Here is a 27,623-nt window from a genome sequence, read left to right on the forward strand (position 1 = left end):
GGCCACCTGTTTTGTCACGCCTAGAACAGTGCGATTGCAACCCCCCTCTCCTGATTTGTATTCATTCCCCCATCTGTTGCTGCACAGCCTTTTGGAGGCACTGATCGTGACTCAAGACCTGTGCATTTGAAACAGTTTTAATATTCCAAACATGCATGCTACATGTGCGCTCTGTACTTGAGACAACGCTGCAGTTTTCACACATGGCACTGAATGTTCATTAAATGTTTTCACACGTTTTATTGAATCCCCACATTGGCAAAGGACAAGAGGGGAGGGGTTAAATGTTTCCAAAAATAACAAACTTCCTTACCTGTGCCACTTAGTGCCTGAGATCATAACCACAAAGGCCTTGAACCAGCTAAACATTTTGCCATAGATGCTGTCACTTTATTTTCTACACTTCACTTCACTTAGATAAAGCTAGTTTGAGTCCTAGATGTCTTGCCCTAGCCTACTGCTCTAACAACTGGCTTGAAAATCCTGCAAGGAACCTTGAAAACCAAACAGACCTTTCACTTAAAAGAGTTCACAAAAACAGTTCCTACTAATTGTGAGCCTTTGCAATGATTTAATTATCCTCAAATCTGGGGCCAAAATCATCAACTTGCCTGCTTATCAGCTTGGCTTAGCTACAGCTCTCATTCTTTCTAGGTCAGGACTTCTGTGGAAGGGGTTTAATGATACAGCTCTCTATATACTCAAAGACAACATGAGGGTCTTGGTCAGCATTGATGTAAAAGGCATTTTCATAAAACTCTTCCAGGTCCTTGATGTCTCTGTAATAGATTTCCAGACGCATCTCAATCTTTCCTTCTAAGTCTTTAGGGTTCTGCCTGAGACGGGCTTGGATGTCTGGAGAGGGAGCTGGTTTGTATGTAATGTGGTATCTAGAGATAAGAGACAAAGCCCATTTCAGTTTATATTGACAAGCCGGGAAGCGACAGAGCTTACCAATACATCCTTTGCTTTCGCTCATCTGTGTGTTTTCTTCTTGCAGGTGGAACTCAGTAACTTGCCAAAATGCTGGGTTCCAAAAAAAGAAATTGGGAAAATTCAGGACAAGTGACTTGGTGGTGTTACTGCCAAGGATACCTGACAGATAAGAGGTTTTTCTGGCAGCGACCCAGGTCCTACATGGTGAATGGGTATGATCAGCGCAATGCAACTGCCATGCAAGTATACACTGCAGCAACTACTGCTCCTTTCTACAGATTGCAAGAAGCAATCTGAATTCCTTTGACAGCTTTAAGGGCTTCCCAAATTTCAACTGTTGCAAGTGCCGGATCCAGAGTCAATTGTTCTAGTTTCTACATCCCAATCTTGGACTCCTGTTCTATCCCCAACCCTCACTTGCACAGGTCCTCTGCACCCATCTCTTCCACGGAGCCACAGAGGGAAGTTAGCTGCCAGGAGACCAGGCAATTGCAAGGCTGGCTGACAGCACATTTACAGCTGATCAGCCCGAGAGATTCTTGAAGGAACAGACATCACTAATTAAAGTCATGATGCTTTTCAAATGGCTCCTGGACCCATCTTCTCTCCTGATAACATGCTATTCCCCTTCTTGATTTCCAAAGGTTTTCTAGATTATGAAACACTGAAAGGGGTTGTACAGAATACAGCTGGTGTAGAGTATCCTCCACTCCTGCCCTCTATCATGGGTAGGATACCAGGCAGAGCATGTTATGTCTTGTCAGCTTTTCTATGACAGATGAAGGTAAATCAGATTTGTGTTTTCCAGGATTACACACTGGTGTCACAGAGTTAGGATTTATGATTTCCAAAGGGTCGGGGGTTGGCTTTACTGTCCCACTAGCAAAGTTCTCTTCATCCACGTGGCAGCGTTTAGCAAGCCAGAGAGTGGTGTTTATCACCTGAACCCATGCGGTAACACTGCAACCGAGTTTGGCTGGTGGGGGCAGTGAGGACCAGAACATGCTGTGACCATGTTTGCAAACCATGCAACAACCTTAGAAAGGACATTATACAAGCTAATTTGCAAAAAGGGACTTAGACTTGATGCCAGAATCAGGCTATTTCTGATTGATCATCTCTTTTGCTTTAATGAAAAAAAAAGTTCATCTCTCTTACTGGATCACATCAAAAGCAAGTCTGATTTGCAAAAGATTTTCATGCAACATGGTGGGAAACATGGAGAAGCAAGAACAAAAAGCAGAATCCTCCTCTATAGAGAACTTCAACACAGCTCCGGCTAAGAAACTGTGGTGGGTACTACGTGTTCATCATCCTACCTTAGTGTAGCTTAGAATAGAGCTGAAGGCTAGTCCACGCTCTGTGTGGCACTGGATCCAGTGACACAGTTTTAGCATAATGGCTAGGATTAGATGTAGCATCTGAAACAATTCAATTCACACTGAATTTGGAGAGAATAAAACCGAGACTCTGGAAGATGGAAAGCGTGTTAACTGGAGCAGATACTGTACAAGCTAATCCTAATGATAAAAGATGCAAAGATGTGGGAATGATTTGCTCCATGGTATTAATTTCTTCTGAATAACTGCATCCCTCATTACTAGCACAAAAGGAGAAAGAACAGTTATAGCAAATTAATGTTGCATCCAGAGTGAAATGTCTGAATAATAGTGTACCACTTTGGCATGGATAGAATATTTATATCCTCAACTGATGAGGACTAGGAGTCCAAAAATTCCCAGCATTTGGTACTGATTCAGTAAGACACACTGAGGCAAGGACTCTGGACTATTTTAATGGCGACCAGGGATAAGGAGAGGGTTAATCTTGCTCACAAATTAGATTTGCCAATAGCAAAAACAGGGCACAAGTACAGTGCCACTTCTGGTGGGAAGTGAGGAAGAGAGATCGCTGTTGTTTTGCTCTCACAACAGGTAGGGTGGATCAGTCAGTGCAGTGTGAACACCACTGACCCAACCCGCTGGAGTGACTGCCAGCAAGAAGAGCTGTCATATGTGCAACATTTCACATTTCCAGTGGTTCAAACAGAAGTCTGATCTACTGACTAAGAGAAATACATGAATACCTCCCAGTACACTGAGCCATCAGGGAGAATGGGGAAGGAAAATGCACCAAGATCTCCATCTCGCTCTGTTGGAAAGCCTCCAAGCTTCAGGAGCAGGGAAAAGCCATCTCCTTTTATTGCAGACTAGGTTACAGACATCTTCCGTTAGCATTATTTTGTCAGCCAATTTAACTGATCAGTGAGAGTCTGACCAGTTGCTGCTGCGGATCTCACTATCAGGGATTTAAAACTGCACCTTTCTGAGAACTGAAACTTCTGGCATGGGGCCTTGGTACCTGAGGGCTATGAATATTTGAACTCAACTTTTCAGGATTCCCAATGCAAGACCACAGCCTTCTTGATTTTCCTTAGCCTTCTATGAAGTCTATCAGAAGCTTTCATCTTGCTGACAGCCTTACAAATTGACAAACATGAGACATTAGCACTAACCTTTCTCCCGTGGCTGGATCAATCCTCCGCTGAGCCAGACGTTCCATGATAGATTCATAAGGGAGATTCAGGAAAAATACCCTATTGTAGAAAACCAGTAACAAATGGCATTAAGACCTTCAGATCAGCAAGTGGAGCCTTCAGCACATGAATCAATACTTACCCTACAGGAATGCATGCAAAATGACAAGGAAATTATTGCGAACATCTCAGGTGTCAGTAGCAAAAAGCACGAGTGTCTGCACAGGAGTTAGTTTCTCTTTTTTTCCCACCGCATCCTGGTCTTGCACCTTTTACTCAGGACGCTCACATCAGGATGGGAAGCTCATAAGAACAGCGCGATGCAGGTCTCGTGCATCACTTCACATCCTATCAGTGTCTAACAGATCAGGAGACAATTCCTTATTTCCACAGTGCGCAAAAGCAAAAGTCAGGGGTTTCCTGCTTCACGTGCAGTCTGATGGTCAGTTTTACCCCTGAAGTTTCTCAGATGCTGCTCATTACACCCTCCCAACCATACAGATCCTACCCTGCCAACTATACAGATATTCTGCAAGTCGGATGGAAGATCATTCCAATGCTTGGCCTTTCCCTGGACTGTCAGGGATAGGAAACCAGCTTGTTTTGTAATACAGACTGGTGTAGCAGGATGATGAGCACCCCCTGACTCGACCTTTTCCCCGTTCCTTACAGAATAACAGCATTAGAAGATAGTTTATCCTCGTGAGAGGTGCCAGTGGCCATCTTACGTATGGTTTCTCTTCCCCTCCTTTGTCTTCCTCCAGAACAATGTACAGTTGCCCTGTCTCAGTTATTTTCCTTAATTAACCTCAGCATAAAGTGTTTATTAATTTTATATTCAGGATCAAACTGTTAGGCAGGAAATTCTCACAATTAAGTTTCTGGAGAGCGGATGTAAACTGCTAGGCTGTACAACACTCCGCCAACTTTACTGAAATGCAACAGAAAACGAGATCTTTCACACAGGTCACATTTAACAATGTCTTAAGAACAAGAACAATAAAAAAACCCTCTCTTTGAAACTGGTGGAAATACATTTTTACCAGAAACAAAGGACTGTGGGCTTTAAAATACGGCTTTATTTATCACACAACTTCTCCTTCTACTGCCTTCAAGGCCAGTCCTACCATTTTCATTTTTTGTCTAACTCTCTCAAAAGATACCGTATGTTTAGACATTCACCAAAGGAATATTTTACGCTGACTGGGTGGGATCAGACCAGATGAAAGAATGAGCTTTACCTTGGCATGCACATAACAGATTACCAGAATCCTTTGTAGGACTTAAAGTTATGAAAATCATCTCTCTCTTCAAATGTTTACAGATAATGACTTCTATTCACATTGTGGTAACAAAATAACAGCCAGGAATAAAACATTCAAGATCTGGGAGATTCCAAAGACAGGGAAAGAACAACAGTTTCAACAGTCTTTTATCCCTTACACTCTTAACATTTTGTTTTTCTTTGTTTCTGTTGCCCAACAATGGCACAAAAAATGTGATTGTCAGAACGGGTAACATCTGATGATGTATCTCAAGATGAATATTCTAGTAGAGAGGAACAACCGTTACACAGCCATGATAATTGATACAGCTCCCTATTATATTCTGAAATAAACAAAAGCGTTAAAGGATTATAACCTGGCATATCAAGAAAGCTTGTCGTAATTCATAGTTACTAACTCAAAAAATATTATGGGATTTGAAACGGAAGAGCCTAAAAACCTGCACTTAAAAAGCTGCCAACAAAATGAACTCTGAAAGCCTTGTCTGAGATTCCCTTCTTTTTCATACAGGATGCTTCTTATTATCCAGCCTGGTGTCACCATTAAAGAAAATCGTGCGAGGAAGGTATAGGAAACTCTGCTTAGACATCGCTGCTAAGATGTGTTTTTCCCCCCCAAAACAACACATGGCAGAATACAGCATATAACATCCCAGCCTCCAAAGCTGATGGCCTTGCCAGAGCAAGGGCACGGCGAAGCGTCTATACTGTGCATGGTGACAAAGATTTCATGCTCCAGGGCTGGCCACTTAAAATCATACATGAGAAATGAATTCAGTTGGAACGAGTAAATAAATAAATAGAATTAAAGGAAAAATATAAGTAGTGGCTGCATTTAAAATGCTTCTAATTACAGCGCTTTTGCCAGTTGCAGAGTGGTTTCTTGCACGGATACGATCTCGTTGTTCAACTCAGTGGACAATTTAGCCCATCATGAGGAATACGGGGAGTGGTTATTTAAACCAACCTACTGGGCACATCTGCACGTGCATATTAATGCCACGTGATATATTCCAGCGCTTGTTGTGCTGGCATTTATTGCTCCTGGGCACTGCATTTACGCATGCACCCAGGACTACAGCAAGCTGAGCTGGGTCGGAGCAGCCCTGGCTGGCAGGAGACCCAGGAGGTCAGCCTGCCAGCCCAGGGCTGCTCCAACTTGGCTCAGCGTGCTCCAGAGGGGTGGCTGGGGCATGAGGGTGCCCCCGAGCTGAAGCACCCTCATGCCCCAGCCAGCTAGGTCAGCAATGGTGACGTGTGCATGTGCACCCCCTGACAGGCCATGCTCCCCGCTCAGGCGACAGGCAGGGGGGGCAGGCAGGAGTGCTGGTGCCCCCCCTGTGAGTGCCAGCTGGGGAGTGGGAGCTCCACGGCCACTTCTGAGAGCACCACAGGTGCTTCCCAGCCAATGCCCCTCTCCCAATCGGCGCAATCGGGCATGGGGAGACACCCCCCCCCAGTCGCTGACTGGTCACTGGTGGGGCACGTAACCCCCCTGACTAAGGCAGCACCAGTCGCCCATGCAGGTCAGCATCTACACATGCACTGCTGTGGAGTAAGACATTCTGCGGCAAGATAGTACTTCTATTTACAAGTACAACCCTGCTGTGGAGTTTACTAGCTTACTCCGGCCTAAAAGGGCCACACATGTAGAGGTTGAGATATTTACTGCGGAGCTAATTAGTCTAGCCTGCAGTAAATGCTGGTGTAGATGCACCCGCTCTGTAGCTACCTCTTTAGCACATAATGATTCTCTTTCAATTTAGATAACTGTTTCTGAGCAACAACTCCCAATCTCCACCCACACATCAGTTTCTTCTGGGTGAGGCAGCTTACTAGCCCCTCTGATTGTCAAGACGTTATTGCTGGAAGATTTTTGTATGGGATCATTCATAGCTACAGACTGCTCTGTCCACAGGGATTGAGCCAGCATTCACTGAAGTCAATGAAGAGCTCAGTTAACTGTGGATCACACCTATAGCCTGGCTCCTTACTCTTGAAGAATGCAAATTGTTCACACACATGTTTCTCCATAAAACCATCCTAAAAACCCAGCCTCTCTCTGTGTGCTGCAATGCACTGCATCTTCTATCAAGGGAAATTTGCAAGAGACGCCACTGTGGTTGGAAGGCAGGAAGGCAAGGATAAGTAGCTTAATATCAAAGAATAATACATTATAGTGATAGACTAGCATCTAGTACAGCTTCTGTTTCAGAGCTGGCAAGCTGCTAGTTTAATTATGCAATATGTGTCATTGAAAAATACTGAACAGTGGTTATGGCATAGATTAGAAAAGAGCTGAATGATGTGGGATATAGGATCTTTCTCCTTTTTATCATCAATTCAAATCTGACCCAAATCAGCAGCAACCAAAACTGCTAACTTCCATTTACAGTTTGGCGGGGGTGGGTTAAATGATATAATTGGATAGATGCTCTCACTACAATCCTCTTTGGACAAATGTCCCAATCTCTCCCACTGGTTGCCAAGTCAGAGGCCAAAGACTGAGTGGAAACACAATGGAGCCTGTATTATTCTCCCTCCTCTACCGGTGGTTCCTCCAGATCAAAGCTGAGACACACTGTCTGAACAATATGGGGGAAGTACATGTTCCATCGACTTATTATGCACAAAGAAGATGTAAGGCTCCTGTGCTGTCAGTCCAGCTCTCGCAAGCAATAAAACCCTAAGCAAAAATGCTAGTAGGAAAGAACTGAGATAAGCAAGAACCCTGCCTCCTTCCCTCTGCATCTCACATAACTAGCCTAGACCATTAAAGTTTCAGGATGCAGCAGCAAGGCTCAGTTCCACAGTCTGAGAAGTTGGATGGTAGCCATTGCTGTCTATGAATATAGACACTGTTGTGTATGTTGTCTATCTGTTTTGATGGTCAGCCCGTCCTTGAATGCTAATGAGACTTACTGGGCTTCTGAAGGCTGTCAGGCAGGATGCTGTCCTGTCCATATTAGTGGTGGCAGAATCATGACCAGTGACACGACAAACACAGTAGTCTGCACTTGAATTGTGACTGAACTGCCGGAGATGCTGTATGTCACAGCCTACAAGTCAGATCAGTGCTCCTCTTGGTTAGTGCAGACAACTGGGAAAGCAATGGGTCCATGTTTAGAGATGACATCTAACACTTCTCTTCAGAAGGAAAAGGTACCGGCTGCTTTTAAAGAAGTCACAGTTAATCCTTTGCTCATCTCTTGATATGGATACTGGCCCCAATTATTGGTCTGGACACTTCCTTATTTTCAAGGACTCTTAAGCAATTGTGGTAAAACATTTTGAGCAGCATCTAATGTTCTTAGGTCTCCTTGCCTCCAGTTCCTTTCGGCTTTAGGCATGAGTATACTGTAGAGGCTTAGCGGTTGCATTTGTGGATATTCTCCTCATGAGAAATGAAAATCAGGTAACCGTCTCATTTCTATCGACTTGAATGGAGTTACTCCAAATTTATTCTGCTGTAGCTGAGCCCAGACTCTGGCTCTCCTTGTTTAATTATCATCAAGGAATGTGTTGATCTGCATCCTTAAAAGAAATCTAAATAAATGAGTAACTTTTTATTATTTAAGAAATAAAACAGATTGCAGATGGAAATCTCAGAGGCAGAATTCCTTCTCCCCAGGGCCCAATTATAGGCAAGTGAGGACCAAAGACAGGAGACCACTGGTGTTCTTGTAGCAACCTTGGGTTTGGACCAAGTTTGCAGTGAAGTTAGAAAGCTTGGGTTTTTCACAATTCTTTGCCACTTTTAATGCAGCATTTTAACTTTTAAGTTGAAACTGCAACTTTAAAAATAGCAGGCGATTCATCTTTTTCTCCTTTTTTTTTTTTTTAAGTCCTATATATCTTCCCTTTTGCACTCAGGTACCAGCTGCCGTATTCCCATTCTGCGCGGTCTGCACTCCATAAAAAAAAGAGGCCCCTGCTGGCCATTTCTTGTTTAAAACTGTGCATAATTGATAGTGGCAAATCTACCCCAGCTGTGTCTAAAACCTCTCCAGGGGCAAGAAAAACACTCTCTATGACTGTCATTAACTACTAAATTAGCAAGCGCTCCTGGCAGTTTACAACGCACCACATCAGTCTGCTTTAAAGAGAAGGATGCGGAGATCAAATTCCTGTGTGATCTTAAAGTTACGGCAAACTTTGCTGTCAGAACTTTAAATGCCCCCCAGCTGAATCTGGGGCAGGGGAAAAAAAAACACAAAAAAAAACCCCTTACCAACTTTTCCAAGGCAGACAGACAAATAGAGATTGTCAAAATCAGTGTTGGGAAGTTGGAAAGTGGAGCCATTGACAAGGCGCAATGCATCTAATGGGATAAGTAGATACAAGTACAGCAGACTGAATTCCCCAGCAGCTTACATTGTCTTGAGCTATGGCAGAATCCCCAGCGGACAGGAACTCTGCCCAGAGGACTTGGTTCCAGCTGTGCAGTGGCCACAGTTCTATTTACTGAGATAAGAGGCAGCGCTAGCTGAAAAGCAGGTGAGGCAGCTGAGAGTGTACTGATGCAGCAGCTCTGACAAAGCAGCCCCCTCTTCACCCTGTGGAGCGCCTATGTGACCACTGGCACAAATGAAATCTCCTCCCTTTGGCCCACAAAAGAGAGCCCTGGTGGGCAAAGAAGACAACACCTCAGTTTTTACGAAGCAGCGGGAAAGCCCTGGGGTATTGTGGGCTCAGGTGGTGCCGGGTGATGTATTTTACACCTCCCTCCATCAGCACTGCTGGGGTTGGCTAAGTTGCATGGCCTGTGGTCAGAAGCAACCCAAATGCTCTAGTTTAAAAAGGTTTCAGAAAAAGCTCTTTACAAAAATAGGTTGTGTGGAGCAATCCTAGGAAAAGCCCCTGATCATATCACCCCATGCTGGATTAGGTCAGGTCTAACCAGCCAAAGCAGAGCCTGGTTGGGGCAGCAGAGGGTTTAGACATAAGGGCATGTCTACACTGGACAAGAAACAAAAAAAGAAAAAGCTTTTTAACTCGGCTTGGTTCTCCTGAGTTACCTAACTCTGGTTAAAATAGCAGTGGAGACAAGGCAACTCAGGTGAGCAGCTCAAATTAAAGCCTGCAGGGAAGCCTGGGGCTGCACTCAAGCTGCAAACCTCAGTTAAAACCCTCTGCTATTTTAACCTGAGCTAGCTAACTTGGGCTAGTCAGCTCTCAAGAATGCATGCTCCTTAGCTACACAGACATACCCCGAAACAGCCCCAGACCAACGGTGGTCACTGAAGGTTACATGCCATTTCTCAATCATCTAAGTGCTCGCTCCAGTATCTTGGGCACATTTCGGTTTTGCATTGACAAGCTACATCCCTATAATTCCCTCTGAAAGTTCAACCGGCTGCACAGATGCAACCCCCACTTTTTTTTTCTATCTTGTTTAAGCCCCCCTCAGTGTGGGTATAAGCTCCAGGTATTGCCGCCGCTGGGACCCACCTCATAAACGTTTCAATGTGGTTGTACCACTGACCAGACTCTATTCTTCTTTACTTCCTGCCCCAAATATTGCTGCTACATTGGTCTTAGCGATGGCTGAAGCTGCTTCTATTTATCCCTTGCTGCCGTAAGAGGAATGTTGTGTGGCTTAATTCTCTCGTGTCTTTGAAATGCTTGGAGATCCTCTGATAAAACATGCTTTACAGGAAACAATTTTACCCTACTGGTTTTAACCACAAAGTAAAATGCTTTGTATGAGTTCGCCAATGCAGTTTACGCTAATTAGCCCAAAGAGTTCTATCAATGAACTTCTGTAATACTTCATTTGATGTCCAGCTGTTTCCAGACACTGTACCATTCTCTTTAAACGTGCATTTTTGTCAAGTAGCTACAAAAGGCAGCTAGATGGGGCCCTAATTTTCTGAAACTGGCCTCTGTCCAAGAGAGCAAAATGAACAGCTTTCTTTCTGGTTTACAGGCATCCTACTCTATCAATGAGCCACTAACGTAGGTCCAGGACCTAGTCAGATGGCTCTCACTCCCATACACCCAGAGCATCTCTACTGAGATACACTCCAACTCCAGCCACACAGGCAGCCAAAGTACCAGCAGCCTCCCATACCATCCCACCCCATTCTGCTGGTCACCAAGACCATCTCCTCCATGCTGAGAACTGATGTGGCTTTGCAAGGTAATTATCAGTGCCTGCTTATTTTGTGGCACACTGAGCTGCATCTTCAGCAGGTATAAAATCAGTGTCATGCCAGGGACGTCAACAGAGCTGTACAGATTTACACCGGCTGAGAATCTGGTCCCCTTTATTTTATCAGGGAAAGCTACTCAATACAAAAATGGTCTGAAGAATTATCTGCTTTGCAAATGTTATATAAGCATGCTGAAAAGCGCGTGCACACACAGAGCAAGTGTTCCCATTCTGGGGGCTTCAATGCATTTTTAAAGCTTCTTTTGAGAACTCAGCTTTAACCCCTTGTACACCTAATCAGGGGCTTGGATGCATCAGTATCTCCATTCCAAGCGGCTTTACATTTTTTTCCCCTCATTTTTATTCTTTGCCTCCCTCTTACTCTCAGCTGTTATTCCAGCATCTTTGCATTCCCCCTGGAGTTCATTCCAGTGGTGCTTTATGAATCACAGAGTAAGATGGCAGCAGGAGCTGCTTTAGAGTAATGCGGAGCTGGCACAGTTTCCGCTGTCTGTACGCTTAATCAAACCTTGTTTCAAGATAGTCTAAAGCCTCCTCTACCCCAAGGCCTGAGGTCAAGAAACTGAATCCATTCCCCAAAGTGTACTCTGGGCTCCTCAGAAGCTTATACCGCTCCCCTCCAATAATTAGGTTCTGTCGAGCAAAATTGTGAGCCGCGTGGGACGTTTAGGACTAAGGACCGGCAAACTTGTATCAGAACTGATGTCCTTGTTACCTGTTTGCAGCCTTTTCATTAGTACCTGCTGTTCCTAACAACAAAGAGCCATTCTGGGTTTCCTTTTAAGCAAACTATCAAATTTATCAAAAATGGTGTGTAATCCTTGTTACTACAATGAAATATTACATTAATGTTTTCCCCAAAATGATATAAACAATATTTTGTGTTCTTGGTAGGATATTCGGTTATAATATAAAATAAATAAAAGAAATGACACCAAAAAGTGTGCTGTTTGGGGGGTAGGGGGAATGAAAGAATGGATTCTAATGTGTCATCTTATATATGTGTCAAAGGAAACCAATTTCATAATAGGGAATAAAAATTCCCTGTTTAAATACTGTCAAATATATCCTCAAATCTAATAGGGTTCACTTCTGGGGAAAAGAAAACTAAATCTGATTAAATATTAATATGGAGTAGTATTAATTAAGAGAGAAAAAAGTCCATCAAGAGAACCCCAATATGTTTACTGTGTCCCCAGGAAGCTGGAAAATTTCACAATCAAGTGTGTAAATGTTCTAAAAAAGGGTCCTGAATATTTTATGAATATTTGTCATAAAACAGAAATAATAACCACTGTGCAGAGCTATTAGAATTAATATTTATGCTGCCCGCCATGAAATATTCATGGGGACAGAGAAAGGGGGGCCCGTAAGACAAGAATTAATTTACATTGGGCTCGGTTTACCCGCTGGCTTGATGTTTAAAGACGGGTTGACAAGCCTCCATATGAATCCGTCAGTCACTTTCAGCAGTAGGTGGGGTGAAGGCAGGAGAAGGCGGAGGGGGGGGAACGGGTCCAAGCTGCTGACAGCTCACAGATTGAGTTTCTGACAGCCCTTAAAAAACCTAAACGGCCCCCCACCTTTTTTTCCTTCTTCCATTGCCCAAGGCGCTCTGTACTGCCACCGTTCATCCGATCTCCCCTTCCATCTGCTGAAATTAAGGAATTAATGAGCGCTATACACTTTACAGTGGGCCCCAGGAATGTTTACTGGTGATTAAATTATAATGCGGCAGAGCTGTATAATTCATGAACCAATTAAAGGAAGTGTTAGTTGATTTGATGGGATGAGGACGTACAAAAAGCATTTAACTAATAGGGAACCGTGGGCTGCCGGTCGCCTTGGCTTTCTCGGATTACGCGGCTAATTGCTCTGCTTTATAGGGCTGTCACAGATAGCCATGCATATTTCATTGTTCTCAAATACTTCAATTGTTTGCTTTCGTGTCGCTGCTGTAATATGTAGAAGCCCAGCCAAACTTCAGTGTAGTTAAAGCACTACTCCGCAAAAGCAGGTTGCTTTGGGGAGGGCGGGGGAATGAGAAGGGCAGAAGGGGAAGGCTGGCTGACAAAGGAGTAACTTAAAGCCTCAGAGTTAAGTGTCACTCAGCAATTACATGATTAAAAGGCGCAACATACGATAGTCTTTTGTTTTACAACTTTTTGGACACTAATTTTCTATGCTGACTTCACCATGGAGAAAATATTAGTAAACTAAACACTTGATGCCTTTTTTTTTTTAAATAAAATAAAATAAAAAAGGCCTAGCAGGAAGAAGCTGAATTGCTATGGTTATCAGGGATAATACATCATGTTTTAGCTTACATGGTTCTGTATTCTGAAATACATGAGAGATGAAGGAGGCTGATTTCCCATCTGGGAGAATGCTCAATGTCTAATTTAGAGAGCTGCTGAGTCGTGCTAGCAATTCATACCAACAACTTCAGTTTATTACGCAAGGAGTGGGGGAATTTACCATCTCCGCTGTTTTACAAAGCATATTCCCCCCTAGCTGACAGGCCACTGGATTTGATGAAACAGGCCTACCAAAACTATTAACACCCAATCGAGTAGGCTATTCCAGCAGACGCCTTCATCTAACAAACCAAAAGCACTAGGCACATACAAAATGCATTTATTACTGTAGGAATTAAATGTTACAGGTGAGCAGACAGCTAAAAAATCATGTACAAATCAGTGACAAGTCCAGGAACTCAAACACAACTCAATGCATAGACCCAGCATCACACGGCCCCTTTCCAAGTCATCCTGGAACCTCACACATGCACATCACCTTGGTGCCTAAGCCTGGGAATCACTGGCACTAGGTGATGGCATAAATAACAAGCCAGGTAAGACAGAAGCAAAAATTTAACATCTAGCTTCAACTGTTCTCTGATGAGATATATTAGCATTTACCTGGTGGATCAGTGGGCTAATTTTTTACTTTATGCCTTAGTCTGGGCTTTTCAGAGTGCTGTAAACACACTAACTAAGGGCTCCTATACACATGCAGGGACGCTGCTCCAATGCACTGATTACAGACTCGATTAATCATGTCCACTGGTAATTACCACGCTCCAGAGTCACGTGCATCAGTATCCCCGCACTGAAAAACGACGGCAGGGTGCTTTAAAGTAAAACTCATTCGATGAGCTTTAGTTCAAAGCGCCCTGCTGCCATTTTTAAGCATGGCGATGCTGATACACGTGACGCTCCCGGCACTTTTAATTAGCACGGCTCTAGGAGCTGCACTAATTAAAATGCCCCCCCCCCCCCAACTCCCCCGGGGCACGTCTATAAACATCCTAAATTATTTTTATAACACTCCTATCAGAAAGCAGAATGGGCTGGATCATGCCTCTGCCATGGGAAAACCCATTAGGGTTTCTGAGCTCTACTGCAATATATATATAAATAATAACTTGCAGAGTGGGAAATAGATATAGAGCTAAACTCAAAGGCAAGTTTAAAGGGAGCTTAAAGGGCAAGTTTAAAGAGCGCAGAAATCTCCACCTTCTTCTGGACATCTCCGCATGTTACATCAGTTTGGGTTTCTTTTAGACTTAATCAAGTCAGTCCCACGGCCGGTGCAACCTCTGGGGCACCTTAGGTGCTATTGCATCATTGGTGATTCTTTCGGCAAAGTGACCTGCTGACACCCATCTCCTCTCCAGGTACAGATGGCTGTTGGCTTACAGGGAGCTCATCCGCCCTTTGACAGGTCTTGTTTTTAGTCCTGCTGTGCATCCAACCACCCTCCTCACCCAGGCTAGCCCAGGTGGGGATGCCAGTTCAGTCACCGACAACCCAACCATGGAACAGGCTGCACTGGTTGACATAGTACCGGACATTAGACCAAGAGAGGCCTGGCCTGACAGTAACTTAATAATCACACGAGCATTTAGCAACCTGTTATTTACATGCAGGCCCTTTAGTGTGGCTATGAATGTGGTCAACTGACTCTGCATGAATGAGTGGCTTTATCAAGCTGAAGTTGGTCATATAAATGGATTTAGACCAATACACATATCATCAAGAAAGGTCTAGGATAGGAAACCTGAATAAATCAAATTATGCTGTTTCACCCAGTACCTGTGTATCTGGTTCTCATAGGTTAAGGCCCTGCTACACGTTATATATCCTATGCAATAACTGGTTAATCATGCAATAAATTTAGACCAGCCACACAGTGCTGTAGCAAAGTGGGAGCGGGTGAGATGACCACCCCAGGCACCGAAGCAAAGGGGCGCCAACAGGCACTGCCCAGCTGGGGCAGGGCACGGGACGGAGCTGCAAGTGGCTTGTTCGGGGAGGTGTGGGGATGGAGGGAGGGTGGCTACCACTGCTGCATGCACTCCCAGGTAAGCATGGGAGAGTGAATACCCCCCAGATCTGTGCGCGGGGCAAGGATGGTCTGCCGCTGTGGGCTTTGCCCTGGGCGCCAAACTTCCTTGCCACGGCCCTGCAGCCACAGTAATCATCACACCATAAAAATGACTGTCCAGCTATAAAAAAGAGCCAACCATCTATAAAGTTAGTGCTTGGAAACGTGTAACGACTCCATAGCTGATTTCTATCCAGTTTTAATTTGAATGTATAGCAGGGCCCTGAGTGACTTGCCTAGGTCATCACCAGAAGTAGGGCATGGATTAAAATGTAAGAGTTCCTGGATTTCTGCCCATGGCTTAAACAACTAAAACATGCTCGCTCATACTGAGATTATGATCTGATTAAGCCATTCTGGGATCCATATTCTGTGGCGTTTGCTTGGCAGCCTATTGCTACAGTGCAATACCATGTGTGGTGGAATCTGAGTTTGAAGCTCACCTTGAACCTTAACTCCCCAGGTCGGCTGCTGACAGGAAACCAGAAGCTGCAGCCCCTGGGGGTGGTTCCTCTAGATGCACTAGTCTCTCCTGGTGGTTTTGTAAGGAAGTTCTACTTAGTGGCCCATCAACACTATAAAAAATAACCTGTAAACCTATTTTGGTCAAAGCATACCTTTTCCTTATTTGCACAGACAGCAAAAGCTGTTATAACCTGCCTCTATCCTTGTTAAGCATCTAGACTAATTTTGGAAGGCCATAAAACGTAACACATTTTGGCCACAACTATGTTATGTATTGTGATTTTGCACAGTAGAATCTAACTCTGGCATAAGGCAGAAGACAAACGATGGATTTGGGAGACAGACTTGAGCATGCTCCTCTTGGATAGATAAAACTCTGGCTGGTCCCAGCAGAATATACCTCATTCCTCCTATCAGTGAACCTACAAGGTACTTCTACCAATGATTAGGCAGCCCTAGAAAGCTACTGCTGTGAAGAAACAAATCTAGGAAACATACAGGCAAGTGGCCGGAGAATTGGAAAGCAGCCAAAACCCGCTGAATTCTGGAGTTTACATCTTCAACTGAAAATACAAGGTCTGTATTTCAGGACTGGTTATTTAGTCAGAGGGACACCAGGGATTTAAAAAAAAGTCCCATAAGGCTAAGAGAAAATGAAACAAGATCTCTCAGAGAAATACCTTGATGGAAATATTTGAGCATGGTCCTTTTGGATAGACAGTATTTCCTGGATTTTGAGCAATCCAGGAAAGCAATATGCCAAGTACTCCAGTCTGGTCCAAAGTTGTGATCTAAGCATGTAGCACTCGGGTATCAAGAGAAACAGACCAAATGCCCATTATTTAGTGAAATCAAATTGAGAGCAAGTCAGTTGTTAGAATTTGCAGGCCCCTAAACAAACCCAATAACTAGCAAAGGAGCGAGCTCCCCTATTTTGTAACATGCATTTAGTGGCCCCTCGCCTGTTATACAGTGCTTTCATTTGCAGCTTGGATTTAAACAGCTGAACAACAGATTTTAATCTAACGCTGAATTTCTTTGAATATGCTGGACTGACTTCTGTGCAGACTTGCACTCCATGGAGCCCCACTGAACACGGGGGGGACAATTTTTAATTAAATGCCTCCTCTCCCCTCCCAGCATTTGAAAATGCTGATTTGTCCAAACTGAACTTTTGCATGGGAATGTATCAGTTCCTGCTCTGCCTGACTGGAACCTGGTCTTCCTTATCCCAGACGAGGGCCATAAGCATGGGGCTACGAAGTCAGCCTCTGTCGTTCCCTTCTGTTGGAGCGGTTCCACTTAACATAAATAATTAAATACCTGTTCTATAGCCCAGTGGTTGGGACACTCACCTGGGAGGTGGAAGACCCAAGTTCAAGTCTCTGTTCCAATGAATATTTAATTATTTATACCAAGTGGAACAGCCCCAACCACTCCCTGGTCTGAATCAGGCAGAGCATGAAATGGAGCCCAAGTCTCCTGTATCATAAGTGAGAACCCTGCCCACGAAGTGCACGGCTGTTTTGGGTGAGGGGTGATGAAAAAATTTGAACAGCCTTGGTTTCATCTAATATGGCACAGGAAAAGGTTGGAAGTCTCAAAAACTTGTGCAGGACAAGAAAGCCGTATCGTCTACCTCTCTACTCAAGTTAGCAAGGCTGTATGTTAAATAAGAATTTAAACTGTTCTCCTTATGCAAAACTATTTAAAGACAGGTCAACGCCTAAGTTGCTAGTTTGCCCCCAATTTCAAATTAGGCCTTAGCTTTAAGTCATTAGCTAAACAGGTAGGCACTGAAGTAAAGGATAATGATACCAGTTACACAGTCAGGGAAAATTTGCCATTTATCCCTACCGCGCGGCTGAGCAGAATGGAAATCCAATTGCCTGTTCAGGAAGAAAGAAAGGTTAAATCGATTATTTGGGAGAATAAAGATAATGCCGCCTTTCGTGGACAGTGCCTGGAATTTGAAATCTGAATCGTTAGATAATCAGCTGGATAGCTATGCATACAACTTAAAGCCAAGGAATTATATGGATGGGTTTAGAATTAAACCCATTACTGGAGCAAACATTTCTACAGCTTGCCAAGATGCACTAAATGTCAATGTTACTCTCCCGGGTGCCTTTATGACATTCTGTCCGCACCTAAGGAAGGGAACTCCCAAGGCCCTGTAGGTATAAACTAAATGACGTTACACACTGTTCCCCCAAATGGAAACTACACCAACATGTAGCCCTTGGAGATTGCACTGTATGCGGTGAAGGGGAGAGGCAAACCACACGCACAGAACTCGCGTTCTGCCAACAATTGCTAACAGGAGACATCAGAACGTGGCAGTGTCAGGAAATCAGAAGCATCGCAGAAATTATTTTCTTTGTTGTTTTTGAAGTGCCCAGGATACAATCAATCATAAAAAAAAACCTTATATTTTGGCTCAGTATGGAAATGGCTATTTGCATTTCAATATGTTCAACTCATCCTGCCAATAAAAACATGGAACCATGAAGAAGAGATCAGGCCGCTGGAGTGAAAAACAAGAGATGACATCCTGCAGACCTTTCAGATAAAACAGCTCCTTGCTTGTAACATTTCTGTTGACTTCCCAATATTTCTGAATGATTGGGTTTTCAAATGAGATCAGTCAGCATGCAAATAAGGAAACAGGATCAAGACGTCTCCCTTATCTGATTGGATGGGGAAATTATCAAAAGGCCCTTTTTTCATATCAAATTTCCATCACAAAAGGTCAAACTTTCAACTCCCATTACTCTTGCTAACTGCATTTCTCTGTGCCTGCCAGCTCATTCCTGCTGCTGTTTTAAGAGGGGGAAAAAAGGATGTAACAAATTACAGCATTTTCTCCCATATCTGTCATATAAGATGGACAAATATTTTCTAATCTTATTCTATTTTTCTCTGCAGCCCTCAAAAATCCTTGCAGCCAAAACATCACTTCTAACCCGATTAGCTATTCCCAGCTTGGTTTTATTTTTTTATTGGTTCTTTTCTTATTTTTCAGCCTACATACTGACAGGAGCACAAACTGTGTTGCCAGAATGTTTTGTTCTACAATTTGGTCATTTAAAATATTTAAGAGCGATTTTTTTTAAGTATCTTTTCCCGTGTTGTCTAGCTGGATCAGTGCCTAGATACTAGAGTAATGGATGGAGAAAAAAAGAGAAAAAAAGACAAAGCATCATTTCCCCCATAATTCTCATGCATCTTTTTTTTTTTTTTTACTTTTCAGTCATTCCTTTAGAAAGAAAAATATCTGTCTGCATTTTTGTATTTTGCCTTCTACTGTGTGCTCAGAATCACTCTCCCAAGCCGTTCACCTTCCTTCCCTCAAGTCCTGTCATGACAGCTGGTTTCCCTGCAGAGCAGCGCGAATGCCTGACTCCCGTGGTAGTGTTCCTCACTAAAGGGTTTGCAAGGTTCACATTATTTCCCCCCAGTGCAATCGCTTGCATTTTTTTAAATGAATCTCCTTTGTTAACACCTGCCCATGGGGGGTGGGGAGTGGGACTGGAGGGCAAGGGTTGGACTTTAAAAAATTTTTTTTTTATCTTCATGTCCTTTTTTACTATAGACTCCTCGCTGGTACAGTATTTCCAATGCCTCCCAAACCCTGTGGAGTCTGGTCATTCTTCCCAGACAGTGCACCTTCTGGAGATTTAGCCTGCACCCATTCATTTAAATCCTGTACCCCTCTTTGGCTCATGCGTAACTAGCAATGCAACACAAGGACGCATTCTGGAAAGAGCCAATATCCAACTCTTGGGAGCAAAGAGAAAACTACCCCTCCTTGCTAGGGGACAATTACCCCTAGATAGGGCTCTCGGCCTCTTCCTCTAGGTGGACGAGGTAGCGGCACTTTTTCCTGATGCTCTACTTGACCCCAACTGGATCAGGAAGACCTCAGTCATGTTTCCCCCCGATTTCAAATGGAAATCGCAGAAAAGTAGCAAATTCTAAAGTCGAATGTGCACTGGTGCAACAAAATCGTGTCTTCTGTCCTGATTTAATTGAGTCCATTAATGACCAGAAAGATGGATACATTGCCCTCTTCTACCGATAATCTACCAGTGTCCTCAGACTCTTTAAACCAGCAAAAAGGTCTCAGTCTGAATCTTATCCTAGGCACTTCACCTTATGTCCTGAATCATAAAGATCTTACTATTTAGGATCCAATATGTTTAGCAAGACATCTTGCCGTAGACCAGGATTCTGTCCACGCGGGTATGTCTCTTGTAAACATTTCCTGATGAGCATCATACCTCAACCTGTCTCCATGTTTTGTCTTCATTTTCTCTATTTTGGACTATTTATTATTCCTGAAGGCTCTTAGACCCAGTCTACTCACAGTTTTTGTATCACTATAGCATCTTCAGTTAGGGGTATGATTTTTTTTTTACCCAAACAGCACTAGCAGCACAAACTCTAGCATGGATGCATCTGCACCAGCAAAAAGTGCCTTGTATGAGTTGAGTTTATTCTCTTCGCTCACAGAAATAAGCTGCATCTATACATGAGCACCTTTAAGCTGTAACCACTCTTCTCTGGTATATCTCAAGTGGCACACCTTTGTGAGCTATACAAGCCTGGGACATGAAAACGTAAGGGCACCTCTGCCATTTCAATACATCAGTCCTCATTATAAAGTCTTCTGCCATCCCAGAGTCAGAACTTTTCCCAAAGACCTGATTAAGATATCCTTTGGTCAGAGAACATGCACCGATGGAGATCTCAATTTAATGCTGACATACTTAGCAGATGTACCTTTTGAACCACCTTTGAAACACCTGTAGCTGAAGGCAGCACTTCTGTATCATGACTTCTGTAAGATATCAAGGCTGTCTCTTTTTCTGCTAATATCAGAAGCAGCTCACACTTGTTCACAGGGCTTTTGCCTTCACTCTACATCCTTTTCCTGGAAACAGAATAGTAGCTGAGCTCTCCCACCTGATCCATTAGCCCTTTGGCTTTTAAAGTTAAATTTTGGGGCAGCAGTGAACACTATATGTGGAGCAAGTACAGGGACATGAAGACATTAGTAAAAAGTGCAGGACTCTATGTATTTGTTGCCGTTACTGCCATAAAATTTCTCTCTCAATAATATTATCATTGCAACATATATAACCCATCAGATTAGTACCTAGAGATTTCTACTCATCTGATTTTCTCTGTTCTTCTTATTACTCAACAACTAAATGTTTCACAAAGCCATTTCCCACAGAAATATTTATGTTCCCAAATGTTTATTGGCCTCTCTATCATGATCAAGATTTTATGAGCACTCTATACACAACTCTGAATTAAATACATAATTCCTGATCTATCAAATCTCAGCTTGATGCTATGCTTGTCTATTATACAGTATGCCATTGCAGGGAGACACAGAATGCCTTACAGAAAAGCTAATTTATATAGGAACGATATTTCCATGCTGCACTGGCTCTGTGGGTTAGTGATTACAGCGAGATAATGAGGACCAGGAGGATCCTCGGTTTAAATTCAGGCTCAACCACTTGGCTCATTGTGCTCTATTCCATGAGCAATCACTTTGTGTAATTTCCACACAAATATGGACATTAGAATTTGCACCATCACCTGCCAGCAAGAGAAGATGGAAACTACACCTGGCAAATGTTACATAAACATTTTCCTCATCACTTGGTTCACAATGCACACAGGTGCACACCGCTGCAGAGAGCAGTTCTCTCCCTATCACTCTTAACAGTTGGATCCTTTATTCTGGGCTTGCAGCTGCTAGTTACAACCACTGGCAAAAACATCAGTCTGTTAGCCATTGCTAAGAGCTCCACTCCAAGATCATTTGTTTCATCTCTGGTTATCCAGGCTTTTAATTGTAATATTAGGGCAAGCCCTGACCCCTGTTTGCTTTGAACCAAACAAACACAAATCTCATAACCAGAATCCAAGAAGCATTTAGGGACATTCAGGAGGCTCTCCCCTAGAAAATGATGGGAAAGGGATTTTGACCCCGGCTTTGACTCATTCTATTATTGCTGGGATACAAATCATCAAGCCTTCACATCCTTTCTTATTTGTCTCATATCATCACTTGATTAAGGGCTTAAAGTTTAAAATCTTCAGGCTCCTCTTGGACTTTTCTGGTCAGAGTTTGGTTCCAAATGCACCGTGCACCTCTGACACATGATTTAACGGGGTTGTCAGTTTAGTAGTAAAGATATCATTAGATTTACTGGCTGGAAGTTGCAATTAGATGAACTCTGACTAAACCCAAGATGCATGTTTTTAATTGTGAGGGTAATTACCTGTCACAACAATTTACAAAGGGTTGTGATGGATTCTCCGTCACTAGCAACTTCTAAATCAAGAGTGAATGCTTTTCTAAAAGAGATGTTATAGGTCAAAGAAGAGTTAATTCAGGGAAGTCCCACGATCTATCTCACAGGAGATCATACTCAATGCTCAATGGTTCCTTCTAGTCTATTAATATTATTGTGTTTGGAGTAAACTGGAAAGTATTTGAAATCAAGTGGAAAAGACAAGGGTACATTTTCATCCTGAAAAGTGTTCTAATAGAGAGCATCCACCCGTTTTAAAACATCCAGCACCACTGTGAAACTGTTTATCACTGAACTTATAGTAAGATCATCAATCTCCACTCCCATTTTGTACACTGCATGAATCTGCAAAACCTCAAGTTTACAGTAATTAAACCCCAATAACTCTCGCTCGAAAACAAAAATCAAGGAAATATTTTTACAGAGCCCAATCCTGCAGTCATTATAAAGGCAAAATTTCTAGGACATGTAAGAACTCAGTATCTATTACGTGTTCTGTTCATACAGTCAATCAAATTCACAAGCTTTGTATTTGTTTGTGGATTATTGTGAGAATAAAGTATGTGCAGAAGTATTAGAATTTCATTAGCCACTTCTGCTGAGGTTTTTGTGCAGGCTTCCAGGAAAGGGCTTGCTCGGTCATTACCATAAATTACACCAGAATATTAGTGATGATATAGCATCTTTCATTTAGGGAAAAAAAAAAAAAAAGAAGCTGCAACACACAAGTCCTTTCAGGAGGGCTGCCACTTGCCATCCCTTCTAGGTAATCAGATAGCCGTTAATTAATAAAACTGTCAGGTGAATCGTCCCGCTCTGGTCATCATTATCCATTCTGTAACAGAATCCTGCTATCATCACCACTATCCGCCCCATAGCTTCCAGCTCAATTAACTTAATGCTATGCAAATGAGAGGCTCTCCTCATCATTAGCTTATAGCCCACGAATGTTAATAACATAATTGGGCCTTCAACAGGGTAATTAGACACGATTTCTTCCATTAGTCTTACAAGGCTAATTATTGTTGATAGGAGAGAGGGGACAAGTCCCAGTGCTGCATGCAAAGAGGGGCATCTGGTTAAAGCAAATATAGACAAAACATCAACAAGGTAAAACAACAGTTGAGATCTATAGCAAGGTCAGGTAGGGGTGGGGGAAGGATAGCACTATGAGAAACATAGGAGCTACTGCAGAAATTCTCCGCGAGGCAGTAATTTATAATACCGTTCTGCTTAACGACGGAGCTCACATACACTTAACACTGCAATAAGGTGGTCACCAGAGAAAGTTAACAGAAGGGGCCTGTACAAGGGACAGTTTGAAAGCTGGATCAATATAACACCGTATGTTTTTCATGCAAATGCATGGAAACAGGGAGCAAAAGAGAGACCTCCGAACTGGATTTGGTGCGATATTGTGTGTTGTTTATGTTTAAGGACTCAATTCTGCAATCCTAATGCAAATAATCCCATTAGCTGGGATTGGCCTGTCTACCCAAGCAACAGCTACTCAGCGCGAGTAAAGTTTGAAGAATTGGGATAACTAATTCTTCAGTAACCAGTGAATGGGATGCAATTCAGGAATGTAGTTATATTTTTTCCAAAAATAAATAACACTTTTTAATGGCGTTCAGAGGAACTCAAAACATCCTGCTTTTAGATATTCCTAAAATTGGGCTTCCAGTAAAGTTTACAGCAAAAAAAGCTGGGCAGTAAATTTTTTATCTCTCTTTTATATGAAGATATAAAAACTAAAGGCAAAATTGGATTCCACTTACGGTGAGGCAATCTCATTTGTGGAAGCTAAATGTCATAATTGGATATAGAATTTTGCTGAACACTTTGTATTTTGAATGGGAATAGACAGGAGTATGATATCTGCCGATTCTTAAACACCTGCAATTTAACTTCACCAATCCAGTGCTTTATTTTATATAGACTAAGGAATATGGGTAATTGAAGGGAAATACGAGGAATCTCAAAGTGTTGTATGGTTGAGGAAAAACATGATTTCTATATTACAGCTCTGTGTTTTAAAACTTGGGGGCCAAATTCATGTCCAGTGCGAATCCACTGACTTCAGTGTAATTACACTAGCATGAACTCTTTTTTTTTTTTAATCTTTAGCTGGGAAATTATTTTAATTTAACTGTCCAGTCTTATATTTACTAAAATTGATGACATTTACCCACTGGTAGTTAAATCAAATACCAACTATTCTGTAGTCTGCTCTCTGCTGAAGGTTAGCTTGACATACCACAAGAACATGTTTTAGTGAGATTTCTCAGAATCGTTGATTTAGTGGCCACCAGTAGAACATTTGTTGGAGTTCATATTAGGAAAAATAGCTATTTTGATTCCAAAAGAGTCCAAAAGCAATTTTATCATGTTAATTTTGACTATGTGCAATGTGCGACGTTGCTTTTAAATAGCTTGTAAGCTCCTGGGAAATAAGTAGTTGTAGGAAAATAAGCACAATAGGAGTTCAATCTGGAACCAAAAGAAACCCACTTCAAAAGATATCCTAAACCACCCTATGGAAGTAGGTCTACAGTGGTACCAGATTAGGATGGTGGTGGTTTCCATGTGTACATGATAGCATGAGATACAGAGCAGCAGTCAGAACCTGTGCGTGCATCTACACATGCAGTTAGCAAGTAGCAGGAAACTCCAGCGCAGTTTGCACTGGAATCAGCTGCTCCCAGGTGTAGCATTTTCATGTGCGCCTGAGACAGCTGTTTGAGCTGCTGTAGAACAGCTCCAGCTGGCAGGGGGCCCCCAGGGTCAACCCCAGGCTCTGGATGGCAGCATCGGGCAGCGGATGGGCTGGCTGGGGCACAAGGGTACTCCAGTGCAGGGTTAGCCAGCTGATCCTTAGGGCAATGACCAACTAGTCTCATTCAGTGTGCAGCATTCACCTGACAGTTATAATCATCCCATCCATGTTATATTTGCCACGTGTCTTTCCAAGTCTTCAGCGCAGAACAGGTTTCATGGTCCTAGGTAAAAGTAGCGCAGTCCCTCTTCTGTCTCTGGATTTTACTATGGGTCACGTTCTGCCAGCCATACAAAGAGTGAATAACACCTTACCCCAGAAGCAGTCTCCCTTGATTCCAAACAAAACTTTCAATATGAAAACGGCGGGCAGGAGCCTGCTCTAAGTTTTTATTCCCAAAGTTCCTGGAAGCTGGTAACCAGAGAGTTCAAAGGTAATGTACATTTCTGATGTAGTTGCTTCAAAAGTAATTGCCCCTTTGCTCTCCAAGGCAGACAGCAAACGTAGTAACAGACTTTCATAAACTAAGTTTTAACCCACGGAGAAGTAAGAATGACCTTTCCACATTTACTCAGAATAATATTCACCAGGCTTTTTCTAGCACAAACACTGGAAATAAATGATAAAATGTCAACAGTCAATATGCTGGAAAATAATGGAATATCTTTCCTTTCTCTACTACACTTTTTCACTGTGGGCTCCACTGCAGAGTTCTTCCAGAAATAAAACTTCGATCTACTTCACCTGAAGCATTTGGAGCCTTGGCGGACCAGTCCCAAGAGGATTAACACAGTGCATCACCAGTGCAGCTCATAATTTCCCACCACAACCAAGACAGAGAGTAACATTTTGTTGCCTAAGGCAAATTAATTATTTTTTTGAGTTCTTATCCAGAGACAACCACAACGGGTCAGCTATTAAACTCTAGGGTGTTTGAGACAAACATCTGATATCCGTCTGGCCGGTGTAAGGTGCCTTGTGTCTTTGCTCTTAGATAAGTGCTCTGAGCCCCCTTGTTGATTTGTGTGGGATATTATCACCATGTGTTTGTCACCGTGAACCAGAATCAAAGGTGAGTCGGGTGCGTCTTTCAGACAATCTCTATTCTTCATTTCTAGGGCAGCCCATTTCCCTAGACATGTGTGGGAACAGTGTAGGCAATCTGAAGCTAATTTATGTTGATTCTCATCACAGATACAGATTCCTATCAAGGGACATGTTTATACTTTCCCACCCTTAGAAGAATGGCTGCACAGAGGAGTGTCAAACTGTTAAGATGAGTTTAGGGTCTGACTCCCAAGGAAGTTAAATGCCAAGGAGGGGTAAAGGAATTCTTGTTTCAAGTGATTAAAAATCCCTGATTCAGAAGTATTTATACTTCCCAGTGAAACTCCAGCTGCATTCTGCATGGATGACAACCTACTTAGCAGAACAGGTAGGTAACGGAAAGGGAACACGAGCAGGGTGGTTGACGTATCTTGCTATGACTCCAGGAGTGCAAATCCCTGTTCCGGCCTCATGGATCCCTTTAGCTCCATTCAGCATCTACATCCTCTTCTAACGATTCAGGGCTTGGAACAGGTTGGTTTTCCATACTCTTTAATTTAGAGCAGGCATCTCTTGGGCGAATCAGGTGACGTGTCTGTCTTCTCACTCTCAAGCACCTTGGTGATCTCAGAAATAAACTTGTCCAAATGATCCAATTCAAAAAGCCTCTCTCCTCAGGGCCCCACTCATGGTCCTTGGAGGAATTAAGAGAGAATCAGGAGACTCTACCTTCCAAGGTGAAAGAAAGATTTCCCCTTCTGATCAGCTCTTTACCCTTGCCTTTATCTCTTTTTCCCTGCTGTTTTACTCTCATGAGAGACTCTGGAGGAGGGGAGTCCATTCCCAATGTGGGCTGGGAAGAGAGAAGGCTAGATGAGAAATGGAGGAGGAGGGAGAATGACTCCCCTGTGGAAACTAAGGTGGGGCTTGTCACATTTAGAGGTCTGGACATATTAAATACAGAAGTCTCTACTTTATTAAAAGATCCCTGTTCCTCACTGCTTCTGGGGACGTGCGACACTGGCAGACAGAGCCAATCCATCCTTTCTGCTTTATGCTGTTTCTTGCTGAGATCCTCAAGCTTGAAGGAAGTAAGGGTGCAAGAAGGGGAAATAAAAAAGATTTCCCTTGTCCGCCAGGCCACAGAATTTCAACCTCTTGCAGGAGCAAGAAGCTGCTTCTACCAGTTGGGGGTAGGACACAGGAGTCGGGGTGCAATTAAATAGGCCACAAAGTATGCCATCGAACTGACTCTGTTAACACAAGGGGGATGGTTCTTTGATGATACAGCAATGTACTGCATATATATTTCTGTATACATACGTTACCTATACATATGTTCTATACAACGGGCAGGATGTGCCTGCCTGAAACATCTGATCAGCAAGTGTTGATCCCGATGGATTTAAATGAGTCCTACTGAGTCAGCAAGGCAGGTGACCTATTCTCCCTGCCTTCTAGAAAGAGTGGACAGAGAGTGTGAAAGCAACCAAACATGGGGAGAAGGTTAGAGCTGATCTTATTTTATCGTACTGCCATTTTCCGTTACTGCTCAAGCCAAGCCCCAGGGGAAAAGAGGTATTTGGACTTCGCATGTTATATGGACTGTGTTTGTAAAGCTGCCTGCTCCCCATCTCCTTCTCTCTCTGCCTGGTTTTGGTGAAAATGATTATGCT

General features: G+C 43.0%; 1 protein-coding gene across 3 annotated transcripts in view; it reads right to left on the reverse strand.

The window, feature by feature from the left end:
- Positions 1–216: 216 nt before the first annotated feature.
- AK8 (adenylate kinase 8) overlaps positions 217–27,623 on the reverse strand; it is an 86,619-nt gene continuing 59,212 nt past the window's right edge. For all 3 annotated transcript variants that reach the window (XM_006259983.4, XM_019475619.1, XM_019475618.2), the window contains 2 exons: positions 3,452–3,532; positions 217–890 (listed from right to left, as the gene is read on the reverse strand). In XM_006259983.4, coding sequence (XP_006260045.1) covers positions 656–890; positions 3,452–3,532 — 316 coding nt within the window. In that variant the 3' untranslated portion in view covers positions 217–655. The remainder of the gene's footprint in view (positions 891–3,451; positions 3,533–27,623) is intronic.

Source organism: Alligator mississippiensis, chromosome 12 (assembly GCF_030867095.1).
Source record: "Alligator mississippiensis isolate rAllMis1 chromosome 12, rAllMis1, whole genome shotgun sequence".
In the NCBI taxonomy this organism is placed as follows: domain Eukaryota; kingdom Metazoa; phylum Chordata; order Crocodylia; family Alligatoridae; genus Alligator; species Alligator mississippiensis.